The 18,279-nt window shown below is 43.1% G+C and overlaps 2 protein-coding genes across 2 annotated transcripts; both read right to left on the bottom strand.

The window, feature by feature from the left end:
• Positions 1-787: 787 nt before the first annotated feature.
• Positions 788-11,408, bottom strand: efemp2a (EGF containing fibulin extracellular matrix protein 2a). Its single transcript, XM_041944088.1, has 11 exons — positions 11,235-11,408; positions 6,785-7,077; positions 6,078-6,126; positions 5,740-5,925; positions 5,089-5,211; positions 4,442-4,558; positions 3,639-3,758; positions 3,376-3,495; positions 3,083-3,209; positions 2,397-2,592; positions 788-1,671 (listed from the first exon to the last, which is right to left on the bottom strand). The coding sequence occupies exons 2-11, from the start codon at positions 6,884-6,886 to the stop codon at positions 1,498-1,500; spliced, it is 1,314 nt and encodes a 437-aa protein (XP_041800022.1). The 5' UTR covers positions 6,887-7,077; positions 11,235-11,408; the 3' UTR covers positions 788-1,497.
• Positions 11,409-12,957: 1,549 nt separating this feature from the next.
• On the bottom strand, positions 12,958-17,550 carry fibpa (fibroblast growth factor (acidic) intracellular binding protein a). The gene is made up of 11 exons (XM_041944375.1): positions 17,189-17,550; positions 17,008-17,092; positions 16,309-16,507; positions 15,930-16,056; positions 15,426-15,526; positions 15,078-15,211; positions 14,421-14,529; positions 14,229-14,292; positions 14,034-14,120; positions 13,807-13,904; positions 12,958-13,255 (listed from the first exon to the last, which is right to left on the bottom strand). The coding sequence occupies exons 2-11, from the start codon at positions 17,090-17,092 to the stop codon at positions 13,186-13,188; spliced, it is 1,074 nt and encodes a 357-aa protein (XP_041800309.1). The 5' UTR covers positions 17,189-17,550; the 3' UTR covers positions 12,958-13,185.
• Positions 17,551-18,279: the final 729 nt, after the last annotated feature.

The raw sequence follows: 18,279 nt of genomic DNA, 5'->3' as shown, positions 1-18,279 counted from the left end.
AGTGACGAAGACCGAAATCATTGATCTTTCTGTCTTTTTTGAATATTACTGATATGCTGTTTGACTAAGAAACCCCAGGCTGCGATGATGGAGAGAATTCGATGGCAGGAATCATGATGTTAGCTGGCTGTTGTGAGCTGACGATGATACAGAAAGCAGCAAATATATATTTTAAAAAATGCTACAGAGGGCTGTGTGGAGTGTGTGGGCGCAGTTAGAGAGGGAGGTGGTTCTGGGACGCTGGAACTCAACCAAACACCAGTTACTCTCGCACACGACTGCATATCGAAACCACTCTTTTTCTTTAAAAAAGGCAAGGGGAAATGATTTGATACTAGATAAACAGTGATGGTTGGACAAGTGAGCAAGCCATATATACATCTCTATATTAATAGCAAAAATGACTATTTTAATTTCCCAGAGCACAAAGGGATGTAGTCAAGAAGCTTTCTTTGTTTTGTTTAACAGTCTAAAACCCAAAGAAACAGAGAAGAGCAGCAAATTCTCACACTGGAGAAGCTGAAAACAGCAAGTGCTTGCTATTTTTGCTTAAAAAATGACCGTATTAATTGATCAGATATTAGAATAGTTGCATATTCATCCTCTGTCAATCAGCTAGTCAATTAATCAGCTAATTATTTCAGCTCTGAAGAACGTTAGAGGTTCCAGAGGGAAGGATGCCTCAGAATAAAAAAACTATTAGAATGAAATTGTAATAATTCTCACTGTGACACAGAGACGAAAAGGTATATTGTTTTATTTGGGTTTAAATCTTAGACCAAAAAAAAAAAAAGTACAACACGATCAGCAACGTGACAAACCTACAAACGGCAGTGAGGGAGAGCTTGAACATAGGACCGAACAGCGGAGGGTGAAGGAGGAGCCTGGATGCTGAGGTCTGATCTGAGTGGTTACTGATACAGAATAAAGTGACAAACAGAGCGGAACCGGAGATAAGGATGTAAACCGGCAGGAACAGATGAATCTAAGTGGGGCTGGGCGTGAATCACTCCACCTGAAGGCAGACAGAAGAATATGCCACGCAGCTTTGTTATCACCCTGAAGAGATGTGAGGAAAAGAAATCAGAGTAACATCCCTGTTTAATACACACTGACCACAGAATGAGGCTGTCAGAGAGGTGTTGAGTACAAAATAACAGTAAACATGACATCCTAAGAAACAGGACACATTATACACAAGGGAACTGATGAGACCGGACTAATTGTTTTAAGGGTGTTATTTATCTGTGAGACATGAATGTATTTGTATACTGTATCATATGTATATTCTTACACGTAACACGGTGGGCTGACAGACATGTGGGCCTTTCTTTGGATGACTAAGTAGAAAAAGTTAAGAGTGTAAAATCACAGTGGCTGGTTTGACTGCATCAACGACTTTTGTTTTACAGCTTCATTCTCCTTGTCTGTGTTTCTCCCCAGCTCTCTCTCTCTCCATCTTACTCTGTGTCCCTCCACTCTTCTTCTTCTTCTTTTTTAAAAATTGTACGGCCCGACGTAGATGGAGAGTCTGAGGGCGGAGCTGGTCTGGTAGCTGCCCTGGTAGCTGAGCAGAGGGTTAACTGACACCATCTCCAGGTCCAACGTGTACTCTCTGGGCCCGGACACGGCACGGGCCAGCACCAGCATGGCGCTGATATTATTGATTTGCTGGAGAAGACAAAACAAATATCACTAAGCACATTTCTACAAGAGAGAGGCAACAGCACATCTGTGTGAGCAGCATGACACAGAAAGTGAAAACGCTTGTTCACTTTCTTTAGAGTTAGATTAGATTAATTCATATTTGTATATTAGAGGGAGAGTACCGAGAGGGTGGTACTAATCTTCTCATTTAATCCCTGGCAAAAAAAGCAAATTAGGGGCCGTGATGGATATTGTTTTCAAAAACAGTTAATTGAGATGTGACTGGTTTTAATTTGAAGGGGCGCAGATGTTGAAGATGTTTGGCCAGAAAGTAAAAAAGAGGAGGTTTTAATAAAACAAATGGAAAGCCTACGTTATGACCCTGTTGTTAAACAGATGGCTAAAAGATGTCTGACAATATTCTGTGAGATTACTGTTTCGAAGAAAACAGAAAATGAATGTTTGTTCGATACAATCATTGCTCACTTTGATTGTTTATCCATTAAGAAAATGCCACAAAGTGGTTAGTTGCTATGGATGAGCTATGGATGGTCGTGGATAATGGGGAGTAATAGGGCTTCCTATCATTTACTACCATTCACATAAGCCTTTGTTAAGATGCACTGATATGAATGAATAGAAGCAGTGACAGACTTCTCTTCCTGATTACAGGCTTTGTCAGCAGCTGCAAAGGTAACTTAAACAAGCAGCCATCCTCTCCGCTCTCCATGCTGTGCAACTGTTCTCACCCTGATGTAGAAGTCTCCATTTTCATCACCAGAGCGGATGCGGAAGGTGTTGTAAGCCCCCGGAGAGACGCTGGTGGCCTGGATCTGGAAGATGTCAGAGGGGACGGAGCGCTCTGAGGTGATGCTCATGTAGCGGTGGACGATGGAGAAAGGCAGATCTCGGCAGGCGGGCTTGTTGACGGGACACACACAGCGGCTGGACACACACACAGGGGAGTAAACAAAGAGGGAACAGGAAAATGTATTAACACTTGGTGTAGATGACCACTAACAGTAGTTCATAAATCAGCCAGCAGAGGGAGTAATATGACTAAGAGGAGAGTTCTCCTAAAATCTAAACAAATATTGAACAGAAGCCATTTTTCCCTCGTGTTTTTCTAAAGCACATTTTACATTACAAAATCATCTGGGATATGTTAATAGTGACCCTGTTTCCAGTCCAACACTTGTTCACTCTGTAATAGTTTTCTTATTGCACTGGAGCATGCTCAAAAGAAAAGGTTGCATGTTGGCCTCATGTGGAAAAAGTAATTGGGGTAATCTTGCAGTTTGAGCCATACTCAATACAGGGGCTGATTATATTCTGAGCTGATGGCCAGCACATAGTTTAGTAATTGGGAAAAGGTGTGTGAAAGTGTGTGTGTTTGTGTACGAGCACACACAAGCTTTCACAAGGTGTCACTCACTTCTCAGACACTTGTACATAAGGGCTTTGGCACCGGTTTGTGTCCACGCACTGGTACCGTCCGTGGATATTCACACAGGACTGTGTGTCCGTGCACTGATGTTCACCTGTTTCACATTCATTTATATCTGTGGGAGAAAAACAGCCGTGATGTTGGATCGAACAGGAGCAGGACAAGAATAGAGCTGCTGTCAAAGAATGATTAAGTATTGACTCAGTGCGGCATTTGTGACTCTGAAAGAACAGAGAGGTAGGTGTTTGGTTTCTGGAGGAAATGGAGGCGGGTGTGCCTACCCTGGCATAGTCTGGTGCCTTGCAGCTGGTATCCCTCTGGGCACACACAGGAGAACTTCCCTGGCTCGTTGACACACTGGTACTGGCACAGGTAACTGGAGTAGCTGCACTCATCAATGTCTGTCAAGGCACAAGTTCAGGTTTTATTGATTGTTCGCGAGTAAAGGTCGAGTGGGAACAGAAAACAGAGCAGAATGGCACAGAAACAGGGACGTTTGTTATATCACTAACATGAATCCTTCATCACAGAGTGGGTCTCCTACCGTTACAGGCAAAGCCGTCAGGCCCCAGCTCATATCCCTGGTCACAGCGACACAGGAAGGTGCCGTATGTGTTGTAACACCTCTGAGAGCAGGGGGCACCCATCTCACACTCATTCACATCTGAATGGAGGAAAGGTAGATTTTATAGTGTCAATTTAAATGCTGTATGAATCATTTCAAAGAGCACACACATCCAAAAACAAACTTCATGCCACAAATTATTTGTCTGTGCACCGATTAGAATTTTGCAATATTGCATCAATATATAATTGCAGCGCTGGGATTGTTGTTAATGTTGCCAGGCAACTGTCCACAACTGATGAAAGAGATGAACTGTTACCTATATCTAGTCATGAATATGTAATGTTACAAAGAAATGCTCAAAAGAGTAAGTCCAGACTTCACAATGGAAAAAAGGATCAAAGTTCATGCAGCAGAACAGAAAATATCATCTTTTTTATTCTATGCATCCTTCTTCTCTGTCAGAACCTGGAGCCTACATTTCCCACAATGCAGCTCCACCACGGATGGAAATTTGGTTGTATTATGCAGCTGATGTGGCCTGAAGCAGAGATGAGGAGCGGACTGCTAAGGTCTGGTAAGCTCACTTCTTTCTTCAGTCTTTGACTCTAACCAACGCAGATTCGAGTGACATGAGCTAATTTATCTAACTTTTCAGTTCTCTCTGGAACCACAAAAGGCTTTTTACACGTTTTTTTTTCCACATATGCGACAGTTCTGATTTCAGAGACAGTGGCCACGATAGTCGAGGCTTATAATCAGTTGCAGAGGACATCACTCACCGATGCATGATCGGTTATTTCCTGCCAGCTGGAAACCAGGTTCACACTGACAAGAGAAGGAGCCAGGAACATTGACACAGCGATGTTGGCAGTACCTGTACCTGCACTCATCGATGTCTGAGACAGAGAGAGAGAGAGAGAGAGACTTATATACATATACATATATACATATATATACATATTACAAGTTGTTCAGGTCATTCTCTGAGGCTGTGTCGCATTTTTTTTTTCCTGAGCTGTCGTATTAAAGGACCAGTGTCTTGGATTTAGTGGCATCGAGTGGTGAGGTCACAATCAGCTGAATATCCCTCCCCTCACCCTTCCTTTCCAGGTGTGTGGAAGAACCTACGGTGGCCATGAAACATGCAAAAAAAAACAAAAGGCCCTCTCTAGAGCCAGTGTTTGGTTTGTCCCATTTGAGCTGCTATGTGGTGCAGCATGGCAGACTCTGTGGATATAAAGAGCTCATTCTGAAGTAACAAAAACAAATCGATTCTTATTTCCAGGTGATTATACACTAATGAAAACATACTTAATGGAATATTATATTCCATTTCTGCCAACAATTGATCCCCCCAAATCCTACACACTGGATCTTTAAGCCTGCTTAGCTACACTAGTTAAAGGATAAATTCAGATTATCTCACCAATGCACTCTGTGCCAACCTTGCGGTAACCATCCGGACACTGGCAGGTGAAGGCACCCAGTGAGTTGATACACTGCTGGCTGGGCTGGCAGTCATGTTCGTCTCGCTCACACTCATCGATGTCTGTGTTTGTGTGTGAGGCGAAACAGGGACACACATGTCAAAATGCGGTTATTGTGAGCAAACACAGCATCATTCAGCATGACAGGAAGATACAGCGTGATTGTTGGAGGGCAGACGACAGCCACTCCATTCCCCTCATTTGCACCCGACAGCTGAAAATATCACATCATGTTGAATCATGTTTGCTGTCTCATGCAGGCTGACGAACACCTCGCCGTCCTCCGGCAGGAGTTGGGTTTCTCACTGCAAGTCCAGTTCTTAAAACGCAGCAGCTGTTCTCGTGTGAAATCTTCCAAATTCCTACACTGTCTGTCTGCCCCCCCGTGGACTCATACTCACTCACGCCCACACAGATTGCACCAACATGCTGCCTTCAGTCCCAACACCTGCTACGGCCACCTGTCCCTCACAATCTGTGGCCGCCGACAATAAATTTACACAATCACACACACAAACATGCTTAATGATCACTCATCCTGCGGCCACCTGTCCACCTCCAACCCCCAGACCTACAAACCAGACACCCACCCACACAGCTGTCTCCCTGCGGCTCGTAGCCCAGAGGGCAGGGGTTGGTCACGGCGGGCGTGATAGGGGGCTCTGGGGCTGGGATGACTGACGCAGAGCGGGGAAGGCACAGGTACCCTCCGTAGTGGTTGAAGCACTTCATTTCCCCTTTGCAGGCATCTGGAATCGTCTCACACTCGTTTATGTCTGATGGGAGGCGCAGAGGCAGAACTTTAGGCACTAAACTTACTTGTTAGGATCAAATCAGCAACGGGAGAGCAACAGGGTGATCAGATCTGTTACTGTGCGTAAAAATTAGGTGGTGAGGTGGAATAAAGGCAGGTAAAAGAGAGCTTTACCTTTGCAGTGCTCAGTCTGAGGGTCCCAATGATACCCATCTGTGCATTCCTGCAAAGAGCAGCAGAGAGAGAGAGAAAGGAAGTGTGAGAAAATGATGGAAAGAAAGATGTGAACAGTCCCTCTGAGCCAAGTGGTTGCATAATATATTCATAATACATAATAAATCCCCAGTATTGGGACATGAAAAAAGAAGCAGAGGATAGAAAGACTTCTTTCCTCTGTATTCATGTAGGAGTGCAGGGCCAAAAAGACAAGAAATCTGCTGCTGTTAAAGGATTTGTGACACTTTCAATTACTCTCCTTAAGCCAAATGGCACTTACAGAAACAAAAAATTTAAGGCCACTGTTTGGAAAAAGGGTCATTATCATTCTGGAAAAATAACATATTACTTTGAGCTGCATGGAAAGAAAAAGGCGAGGCGAGGCCTGAAGAAACATGGAATTAAAACTAAAATTACCCCCAGTTATGACTACCATAAAATGCTGGAAAAGGGAAAACTGCTGTGGAATATTAAACAAGACGAAGATGAGGAAATACGAAACAGACAGATAGATAGAGAAAGAAAACGAGGCCAACATTTCCACACAGAGCAGAAACATCAGCTGTGAAGTGTGATACATATGTAATATGGAGGAAAGGAGGAGAAGATGCAAAGAACAAGAAAGAGAAGAAGAGAAGGAGGGAGAGAGATTCGTCCATCCTTACCGTGTAGGTGTCACTTTCTGTAGGTGGCTGTGAAATAGCACTGCGGAGGAGCACAGACACACATATGCACACGCACAAGATTGACACACAAGCGCCCTGCATACTAGTGCACTAATCTGTCGGAGACGGGACAGGAACACGCGTACAACATGCACACACACACAAACACACGCACGCACACACACACACACACACACACACACACACACACAGCTATCAGACAAGTAGTGCTGCTTTAAAAGATGGGAGAGGCAGCGGACTTTGTGATGCACAGAGCAGCCAAGAAGTGGTATCTGTATTTCAGAGAGAGACAGAGGGAAAGACATAAAAAGGGTAATATTAGAAACTCAGAAATCACAAAATGGTTCAATTCAGTCTCAAAACACACTGGTGCTGCAAGCTGTTCCCGTGGCTGAAATGGATAAATCAGCCCGAAGCAAAAGCGCTGGGGGCAATTTTTAAGTAGTCAGTAAGAACACAAACAGCTAGCGTCTTGGCCTCGCTTCACTGTTTGTCAACCACACAGTCCCCCCTTGATCGCAGCAGGAATAAATGGAATGAATCACTGTGCCAGGTAAAAACATAAACACCATGACTACATGCTCCGTCCCGCTGCTTAATATAACAGAGTCAACATCACAGAAATACTTTCGTATTAGCGGCTCACAGAAAGTCCTCTGTGTCTGCAGGCTGGCAGACTACAACTCAGTGGAATGACAGTCTCGCTGAGCGCTGCCTCCAGAGGTTCGGTTTACTGTGTGTCAGAGCGCCGTCCGTGGGAGCACATAAACCCTGGCTATTGCTTGCATATTTTACAACAGCGTCTCCTGCTCAGCTGCTTCAGTTTCTGAGATAAACTTAATTGTCTCTGTGGCAAAGAATCTCGTCTGCAGATGCTGTGTTGTGTCCCTGTAGTGTTCTGTAGGAGGGCATCTGCGGTGGAAAGAGTTCATTTACTCGAGTGCTGCACTCAAGTACAATTTTATGGTAGTTTACTTTTCTTGAGTATTTTCATTTTATGGTACTTTATAGTTCTACAACATGTCAGAGTGATCACTACACAGTAAAATGTGTTGTTTGAGTTCTCCAAACACCATCACTGTCTAACTGGTTCCACCATGCTTAGCAGTGGCTGCGAATTACCAACCCATGAGAAACATATCTTGAATTACGTCCCTTGATCTGTCTTGTCAAATAAAGGACCACGCTACTGAAATTAAATAATTGTGTACCAGTGCAGGCAAGGCTACAGGGTCATGTGGTGGGTGTGATGTGCACCTTCTCAGTAACTAGTGTTTGGCTGAGTTGGGCCCATAACACCAAAAACACTCAACAGTATGTTCCAGTGACAAGAACCACCACCTCTGTAGCAGCTTAAAGACACTGCTGTCTACACTATGACCAGCTAACAGCATGCTAGCCAACTATAACCAGCTAACACCATGTCGAGCTAGCTAACATGTTGTTACAGATGGCAATAAGCCGCTCAATAGTCAAAATATCACCCTCAGCTTCTTAACTTAGCAAACAACAAAGCATACACTCCTTTTCAACGATATGCTAACTAGCATGCTAACACTATGTTAGGCTAACTAGCGTGCCTACTGAGCCTCCAAAGGAACCAAAAAAATTCCAAACTCACGAGCAAACTATCATGCTAACGCTGTACTTAGATAACAGATATACTGCCACCAAACCAAAAATACAACTACTGTGGATATTTTAAATACATTTTGCTGGTAGTAAGCACATCATGTACTTCGACTCAAGTAAAATTTTGTATGTCTTCTTTTACTTGTCTTTTATACCATACTCTGTACAGTGCAGTGTATTTCTAAGGTAGATTTACAGACTGACTGGGCTTTTCTCCCAGCAGAGACACAATCATCCTTCAGTTAATGTTCCTGGAGAAAAGCTATAAGTGTTTAAGCTGAATCTAAACATAAACAAATCACCTATTCCAGTTTCCGCAGACCAATAACTGAGAAAAGACAGGCCAATTCAAGGAATTAAAAAAAAAAATCCAAGCAAGTGCTGTGCACAGTCAGTGAGTTCCAGCTAAAATACATGACAGGAAAGTTATAATCACTGCCTGTCTACGTGCATAGACACACGCTCTGATGTAAACTCCTGGGGCCAAATTTGCAGGCTTGGCTTATTAGTGTATTTCACGTTGAGACAAACAGGAGGCTGGAGGGTGATGTGGACACCCTCAAATACTCGATCGATGACATCACAGCCCATTTGTGACCTTTGCGTGGTAAAGAGCACCAAAACATGCCTTCACCCTGTAAGCTCAGACAGTAACACATACCACCGTGCAATCAGATGGCCGCAGTACGTGACCTCTGTGAATTGGCCCAGAGGCCACTTACAACCAGCAAGTATGTGATCCGAAACCACCCAAAAACAAACTGACCATCAGTCCAGAGTCCAGTCACTCACTGGCTACTCGGTGTGGGCAGTAGGGATGCATGGGTGTTGCCCTGCTGCCTCTGGAGACCAAGTGGCGGTGGACCTCTGGAATGCCCGTGGCAAGGATGTGGGCGCCAGTTCCCAGCTGGGATGCCCTGCCACAGCAGTGGTTCCCAGAGTATCAGGTTCTGGGAAACCCCCCATGGATTCACATAAAAGGTTAGCTGGTGCCAAACCTCCAGCCACTGCTCTCCTAACCCCTCATCTGTCCTTATTGTGTAGGACGATGCCAGAGAATGTGGCCAAAGTGCAGGATTTCATCGTCTGGATTTTGACTTGCACTGACGTAGTGGAACACAGGTTGACTGTAGCACCACATCACCATGAAAGATAATGGCCAGCTGTTTCGATTTCTGTCATTTTTCAAGCAAAAACACTGGACGTTTGTTGCTTCCAGCTGCACAAATATGAGGATTTGCTGCTTTTCCTTGTCATATACAATGTGATAGCAAATTAAATATCTTTCAGTTGTGGACTGTTGGTCAGACAAAACAGGGCATTTAAAGATGTCGCTTTGGGCTCTGGATGTTTTGTTTTGTTTTGTTTTTTTACTATTTTGACATTTAGACAAAATAATTAATAGAGAAAATACTGATTAATTGACCATGAAAATAATTGTTACTAAAATAGTCATAGCCCTACTTAAAACCACAACTGCTCTAACACCTGTTGTGCATAATACTAACAGTACCTCATATAATAAAATCATTATAATCAAATTTAAGAAGCATTTGTGGCTCTGCTTGGCCTCAGTAACAGCAGGCTGACCCATTTTAAAATTCACACAGTCAGCACAATTTAACAAGCAAGATGTCAGGCGGCTTATAAAAGTGACCACATGGGGACCAGGAAAAACACACAGTTGGACCACACACACACACACACACACGCACGCACGCACACCACACACAGTATAAACTGAAGATAGGTCATGTGTTGTAGTGTATACATAGCAAGCTTTGTGTTGTTCTGCTCGGTTGTGCGTGGAGCAGCCTGAGAACATGGTGGCCCAACGCTCTCCAGCTGTGCTCTGTTAGCGTTGTGGCAGTGAACCTGCAAATCCACAACCAGGGGGTCACCATCACACACACAGGCTAACTGCTGCTCTGGGAAACTCCACAGTCAGTGATGGATCATGGTCTGCAGGAGAAATTCAGACACTGGAGATGTAATAAGTCGCTCCCAAGCTGTTGTGTTCTCCCGGTGGTGATACTGCTGCTCCCCGTGTAAAGAGTGTTTAAGGGCTGTGATGAATTAGTGTATGCATACAATGAGGCACGAGATGATGTGCTGTTCTCAGAGGAGCAGTGCTCCTTCCTGTTGCTTTTGTAATCCCACCTGAGTCATTACAGTGACGGTGGAGCTGTCACATGTTAGCTATTAGGAGTATACTGCGCAAACAGTGATAAAATATACTGCCAAATGGTACAAAGGCCGCAACCGTCACCGTCTGCGATGTTCCAGGCTTCAAGAGAGCTCTGTATGTATGTGATCCTGTAGCTAGCACCTGTTTCTCTTACTTAGACTTGACCCAAATTGTCTTGCTGTAGTCCTCCACCCCCCATCCCCCAAATGACCAAACCGAGATTGTGACACTGACTTTAAACGTTGTACAAGAGGGATGAGATGGAAGAATTTTGCAACATACTGTACAATAATACATGCCCTGTGACTCATTGCCTCTCTTCCTGTCTACCCCCCTATTACAGTCTCTGAGAGGCAGAGCCAAGAAGCAAACTACACAGACTGTGGGCCACATTATCTTGGCTCTCGTAAGGAGCCAAGTGTAGCTGGGAGAGCAGAGCAGCGGTGTAACTGTGACGTGTATGGCCTGTCCCAGAAAAGAGGCACATCTCACCTCCATTACTTCACCCAAAAAGTCTCGTAAACATGATAAGGCACCCACCAGCTCTGTATTTGTCACAAACCTCTTCTAACATGGGTACAGACATAAAAGAAGCAGAGGAAAACTCACAGATGAGCCGTTTCGGATGGGTCTTCTGTCTCTGTGTCTCCCTCTGGCCAGTGTGTCCTTCTGCTGGCTGCGGTCGTCCCGGCTGAGCTGGCGTACAGAAGTGGTCCCTTAAACTCCTGCCTGCATGACCCTGAGAGAGTGAGTGGGGAGACCGACAGCTGGAGCAGCTGAACGCATGCAGAGGGAGGGAGGAAGAGAGCAAGAGACGGAGGGAAGAGAGAGAGGGAGGAGAGAGGGACAGCCCATTCTTACCCCCCCACCCTCCCCCTGGCCCCCTGCACTGCCATCCTCCACTCTCCAAACCCCCTCTCCCTGAACCCCCAGGATGCAAATTCCTGGTCTGCGGCCCAAATACCAAAATTCCAAATCCGTCCAAATCGCAGGCGGAACAACAACTCACAGATTCACACACTTGCCCCCCCATCTTCTTACAAAATGCCCCCTCTTACTGGTCCCACAACACACCTGGTTTCATTTAAAACTAAACCCCCGCAAAAGCCCCAAGCTCTCCCACCCTTTCCTCCCTCCCTTTTCCCATTTACCCCCCATCTATCTATACTTACCTCCCCCATCTTTTCCCTTTTTTTTTTCCATAAAGCGACTAAAGCCCTCGCTCTCGTCCAATCTGACATGCAGGATATTTATAGCTGGGGAGAGAGAAGTTAATGGAATGTGGACAAAAATTAGAGAGTGGAAGGCAGAGAGAGAGAGAGAGTGTGGAGACCTATTTGGAAAATTTGTCATCTCATTTCGCAGAATAAAGTGGTGGCGCTTTCTTAAAATACAGAAAATAAAGTGCTATCATTATTCTTGACCAACGCTGCTGCTCTCTGTTTGTGCATGACTAATCCATTACTGCACGTGAAATCATTTCCGGCACTATTTTTCCCTGCAAAATTTTGCAGCCTGTTATGTTGCAAACTGGTTAAGATGTTGCTTAACCCGAAGTAGCCTTTATTAGTTTAAGTCTGACTCAACTTAAAGTCAAACTTGAAGGTCAGTCTTCCCATAAAATAAAAGCCTCTTCAAAAATAAATGAGCAGCAGCCACATTACTATAATTGCAGGCCTCATTCCAGGATACATTTAAGAAATGCAACACCCATTACAAAATAATTGCCTGCATTAATGCTTACAACCAAATAATCTTAAATTTTTAGAGAGCGCAATCATGTTATTTTTACGTTTATGGAAGCAATTGCTGTATTTTCTTGTTTCCAAAATAAATCTCCAGAGGTTTGCTTTAAAAATCTTTTCTTAACCTCAGACTGTTTATCTATCCTGTCTTTCTGGGTGTTGGCGGAGATGGCAGCTGTCATTACAGGGGATGTTGTTAGAAGTCACACTGACGACCCCCTAGAAGGACCAACTGTGCGCCCCCCCAGGAGGGTCCTTATTCCCACGACCACACACAGACACCCCACATGCTGTCAGAGCTCTCAATTCATGACACATGTAATCTGCTGGTTGTATTTAATATCTAAAATTGCAATACAGTTTATACTGTACTCCATACTGAGTGCAAACTGCTGAAGCAGGGCTTCACAAATCTGCCATCTTCCCTTTTGCGGTATGTTTTATATCTCTTCTCTTCGCCTCTCATCTCCACCCAACACTCACAGATCGGTAAATCTTGTCCCTGGAATGGATTCATGATAACATCTCTTCCATAAAGCAGAGCAGACAAAACGATAAGATAAAACAGAATGACATTTTGATGTAAATGTGTTCATTTTATTTACAAATCAAATTTACAGACACTTGGAGTGCAAACAGGGAGGCTGAAAGCGTTAATGGAGCTTGAGAAGCAAAATTCATCGCCGCTGACTAAACGAAACAGAGAGAGCAAAAACTCAAGGGTTAAGATAACGGCTTCAGTGGGGGGAACAGACAGAAAACAAACCGAGGGAAGAGCAGGGAGAAGAGAGGGGCCAGCCGCGGAGGAAAACGCTTCAGTCGTGATACATTTTGAAGATACAGCTTTTGATGACGCCCATGTATCTGTCCCACACAACCTGGTGTCTGAGGGGCAGAAAGCAGAGAGGCAGAAAGAGAGCAAACTGTAAGTGAATGGAACACAGAAGTACTGTAAGTCTTATGACAAACTGTTGTTGTGAAATCTGGGTGAAGAGAGTCAATGAGGCAATCTTTGTCCACTCAGTGTAATGGAGGGTGGGGGGGGTCTATGTTTCTTTTTATGAATATCTCTTTGTTAAGCATGTAGTGGTGCAGGGCTGTGTAAACCCTTAACTACATTCCAGAGTGTTTGCATGAGAAACAAGGTAACTACAGTTTAAGAAATCAGGGGCGAGATAGGGTGACACCCACTGGTAGAACAGGAACCTCAATATCCAAGACGATTTTAACTTGCAACTTTATGCTTGGGCAGCGTTTAATGACTGACAAAGTGTATATCATTATTGAGTCATTGTTTAGTTTTCCCATTGCTCTCGACAAAATCAGCACTGTGATTTTAGCACGGGGCGCCCCCTCGGGAATTGATAGCCCAGCCAGGGCTAGTGCTATGCTCTACCCGATAAATTTTACAAAATAACAAAACATTATTGACTCACTTGAATGTGTCAAGTATGTGTGCAGAGTTGGTGTAGTGAGTGAGGTAGAGTTTCATATCTGCTGCTGTCCATCGGTCAGAACGGCACGGCTCAATAAACTGGGGGAGAAAAAGGAGAGGAGGAGACGTTACGTCACGCTGTCTCAAAGGCAGACTTTAAAGCTGGAGCTGGCCTCAGAAAAACTGCCTGAATGATCTGTATTTTTTTAAAACACTAAAAGTACACACCTTCTCCACAAGATCAATGAAGAAATCTCTGACATCTTTTGTGTTCGTTAACTTTGCGGCGATGTTGACAAGGCCTCTGGAAAGATTCTACAAAAAGAAGAGAAAAAAGAATTATGCTAAAAAATAATTTCTTTTCATTGTAGAAATTACTGACAGACTACATGTAGGATATTATGAGAGTGTAACGTTTCTCACCTTGAAATTAGCCTCCATCTCATTAAAAGCTTTAGTCTTTCCTCTAAGAGCTGTACAGACCAGACTGAACAGAGAGGAGAGAATGGAAGAAATAAATTACAAATAAGACAGTGTGGAAAATTATTATTCAAAGCCAGTATGCTTTTTAGCAATCAGCAAAAATGTGTAGGTTTTTCTGCGTGTTTCTGTTACCTTTTGTGTTGATCCAGCAGATCTTTGTCAGTTATTAAAATCTTCAGTTCTTTCAGCTCTTGTAAAAACTCTTTATCAAGATCCACGTCCATGTCTTCCACCATGTTATCTACAAAGAAAACTCAAGTCAGACACTGTCAAATCAGTTATAATTATGCTTTTTCTCATTACTATTATCACTGCTTATGGTGTTTCGCACAATGATTAATTGTTGTGACTTTACTCAAGCTCTACCTGATGAAATTAACATTTTTCACTTATAACTAGCTTAGTAACGTACAAATTAAAAATGAATATGCACTCTAATGACAATCTGCAAAAACCTGAAGGACCTCTGGTGGTCAGTGGGTCTCACTGAAGGAGGCAAGGCTCTAATTGTTCCTTATTCAGAATAACCAACACAGACAACATGCTTGCTCTTATCTCGGACGTTTCTTTTAAGCCCTTTTTATATTTTGTCTCTCAGTTTACAATGTTCTTCTTTGGTTTACCACAAATGCTTTATCACTCTGTACGTCTCAAACTAAGACAAATTAAATTTGAGCTCCAGCTGATTAACATACCAGTTACGTAACTGATTTAAAATGTTGTACATGTCCCTTACATCTCAGATAAAAATGTCAGTAATCAGCCAAAGGAAACAAAAAAATGGCTTACCAACAGCCCCAACGGTCCAGTTGTTGATAAGCTGCCCAGCACAGAAAGCAAAGTCCTGGAAAGTGAGATATTGCAGCTTTCTTTTCCCTGTCTCAAACCGATTGTTGGCAAAGAAAACAATGGCAGCATAATCCCTGAAACAAGCAGAGGAGGCATTATAGGGGCTAACAAAAAAAAACCAAACAGAACCATCAGTTAGAACTTAGTTGTTTTCACTAGTTTGAATATCCTGAATACAGGCTTTTTCATGTGCTGTTTTGTTAGAGTTAGCTAACACAAACCATGACAAAAAAAAGCAACACCAATGGTTTGGAAAATACACCGAAGGCAAAAAGGCTTATTGATTACCTTGCAAGCTTGTCTGAGAGAAGAAAATGCTGACGGATATTCTCCACTAGGGGTCCCTTCAGCTCTTCCACAACTTTGAAAACACGTTTGAAGTTGTCAAACTGAAATCAAACACATGAAGCAGGAGTTTTACTAAATACTAAAAAACATGACTTGTGTAAAACCTACACGAGTGCTTGCTCTACAGATATTCAGCTGCCTCATCACAACTGAACCCACAGCTAGAAAAACATTAGACTGAAATATATAGATTAAAAATGTTAAGTGTCAGAATTTCTGCTTGTCACTGAAACTCAACAAATATAAAGAAACTACATCGAAGTTAGTTTGTTAATCAAGAAATCGCATACAAGTGAGAGTCAGATAAGGACCAGGAACAAATCTAGGTGGTTTCAGAACAAAAATGAGCAGTATCTTTTAAAGCTGCTCCAGACTCCTCTGATAAAAGCACTGACTATTTTAAAACTGATAACACAGTCATCGTGGTGTTCAGAATGCGCTTACCTGCCGTCTGCAGCTCTTCAGTGTCACGCCTGTCTTGGCACCGATGTCGTCCAAATCCTTCTTGGTTCCTTTGGAGAGTTTCTTTCCCAGGACCTCACGAACAAATGCATCATCAAACGCATAGTATCTAAACAGAGAAAGAGGCAAGTGAGGCAACTTGTAAGAACATATTCTCATTTACTATGTCATGTCATGATAACATCTGCCTTGAGAGAAGAATAACCTGGTTCAATGAAGAGGCATATACAAAAGATAGAAAAAGTACATATAAATCCTTGATTAAATTTTGGCAATGATTAAGTGTGATGTACCTTCAGATCAGACACTGAAAACACATTAGATAATTGTAGGAGAATCAGTGAGAGCATCATGACTGCACCTCTCTATGAGGACGGCTTGTCGATGAGGGGGGATCTGGAACAGTAGCTGGTTGGCCAGTTTGGCTGGACTATGCAGCAGACGCTCACACATCTGGAACGTCCGGTACTGGTCCATGGTGTCACTCAGCAGAACATCTGCACTCGCCTCACACTCCTCCATCACTCCTCCTTCCATTCGTACCATGACTGCGTCATTCACTGTTGGGACAAATCAGACAAGCTTGGTTAACAGGGTTGGTGATCCACTCGCTGTTTAAGTTGTGTGTAGAAACTGGTACAACTGCTGGTGTGGTGTGAATATACAGCAGCGGTGAATAACTACTCCAGCGTACTACAGTTACACAGGATGTGGATGTAATGGGTTTCCAATCTTTCTGACTTGTAACAGTTGAGAAAAGTCAGACAACTGGAGGGACAAGAATATGTTTATTATTCTATGTTTCCAATCTTTTTATTCATTTTGTGACCCATCACATTTATATTGAGACCCCTTGGGTGGACCTGACCCCAGTTTGCTAACCACTGCAATTGACAATGGTTTTAAACAAACTTTAATAAAACACACACTGTGTGCATCACTTTAAAATAACTTCAACAAACCAGCAATGCGTGGAAGCAGCCCTACTCATCAGTATGTCCACAGTCTCCCTGAGTACGCTGTGACCCGCAGACCCATAAAATTATGGTGTGAGCCATACCTGTGTATCCATCCAACCAGAGCTGGTAAACCTCTTCATCCATGATAGTGGTGTTACCCACGAACACATCCAGCTCCACTGCCATCTGCATGGAGGACATAAATGCAAGTGGGTCAAGAGACGTTTAACTCATATAGCCATCAGCTGTCAGATTAGCTCAAACACAGGCAGGGTGGCATACCTTGTTTTGAGTGTGTTGTCCCAACCGGTTTCAAGCGCGAAGCGGCAATAAAGTCTACCGTGTAAAGTGTACCGTTAACGTCTATTGGCTGAACTTAAATGTTTTTTTCCATGGCGTCCTAATTGACTAACTTCCTCCATTAAAGGCTAGCCCCCTATGCTAGCTAAGTTAACTTACGTCGCAAAGCTAGCAGCGTCAGCGAACACTAAGATGACAACCAGACGACATAACGGTAAATTAGGACTAAATTAACATGAAGGCATAATCAGGCAATAAGCACACGATCTTAAAATCACGAACATCTACCAAATGGTGGCTGTATTGCTCTGCGTGCGCAGTGTCAACAACAGAAGTCATACAACACCGACTTCCGGTTTTGTTACGTCACAGGAAAACCTCCCCACAGACAGTTATATTAAATATCTCTTACATTAGCCATCTCCACACAATACATTACTGCGCAAGCTATAACCTTTTTGTATAACCTTTTCTTATTTGTTCACTTATTTTTTTTTTATAATTTGAATATGTGTAATATTCAGCTCGGTTTTTCGTCTTATGTGTTCCCTACAAAATTTGAATTTTTTTATGAGCTAATCTGATTGTAAAGACTGCATCAGTCATTCCCGCAGAGTGTTTTTGCGCAAGCGTCAGTTTCTAGTGTCTCGCCAACGTTTAATCATCGCGATGATAAACCAATGATTCTGTGCTGGGCTGCGCGCGTCAGTCAGCCATTCATGTTCCAGGGCTGCAGTTACAGTAGAGTCAAAGCAGATGTCTCTCATCCATTGTCGGTAGTATGTCGCACAATTCTTAGACTCATAGAACAGCCCTAACAAATAATCCTAGTAATAATAATAATAATTAATTTCTAGTTTTTTATCCCTTAATTAAATGACCCAAGAGCGTTTTTTTTCTGATCCGTGAATATAGTCATGCAGACAAAGTTGCAGGTTTAACAACTAAATATCAGTCAAAGAAAAAACAGTAATGGGCAGCGGGTTTAGGTTTTTAATAATGAAATGAAATTTTATACTTATAACACAGTGCTTTGTTAGAATACCATTATTATATAAAGCATGATAACCAGT

The sequence above is a fragment of the Chelmon rostratus genome, chromosome 9 (genome assembly GCF_017976325.1).
Source record: "Chelmon rostratus isolate fCheRos1 chromosome 9, fCheRos1.pri, whole genome shotgun sequence".
In the NCBI taxonomy this organism is placed as follows: domain Eukaryota; kingdom Metazoa; phylum Chordata; class Actinopteri; order Chaetodontiformes; family Chaetodontidae; genus Chelmon; species Chelmon rostratus.
This window is presented reverse-complemented; position numbering and strand designations above follow the sequence as displayed.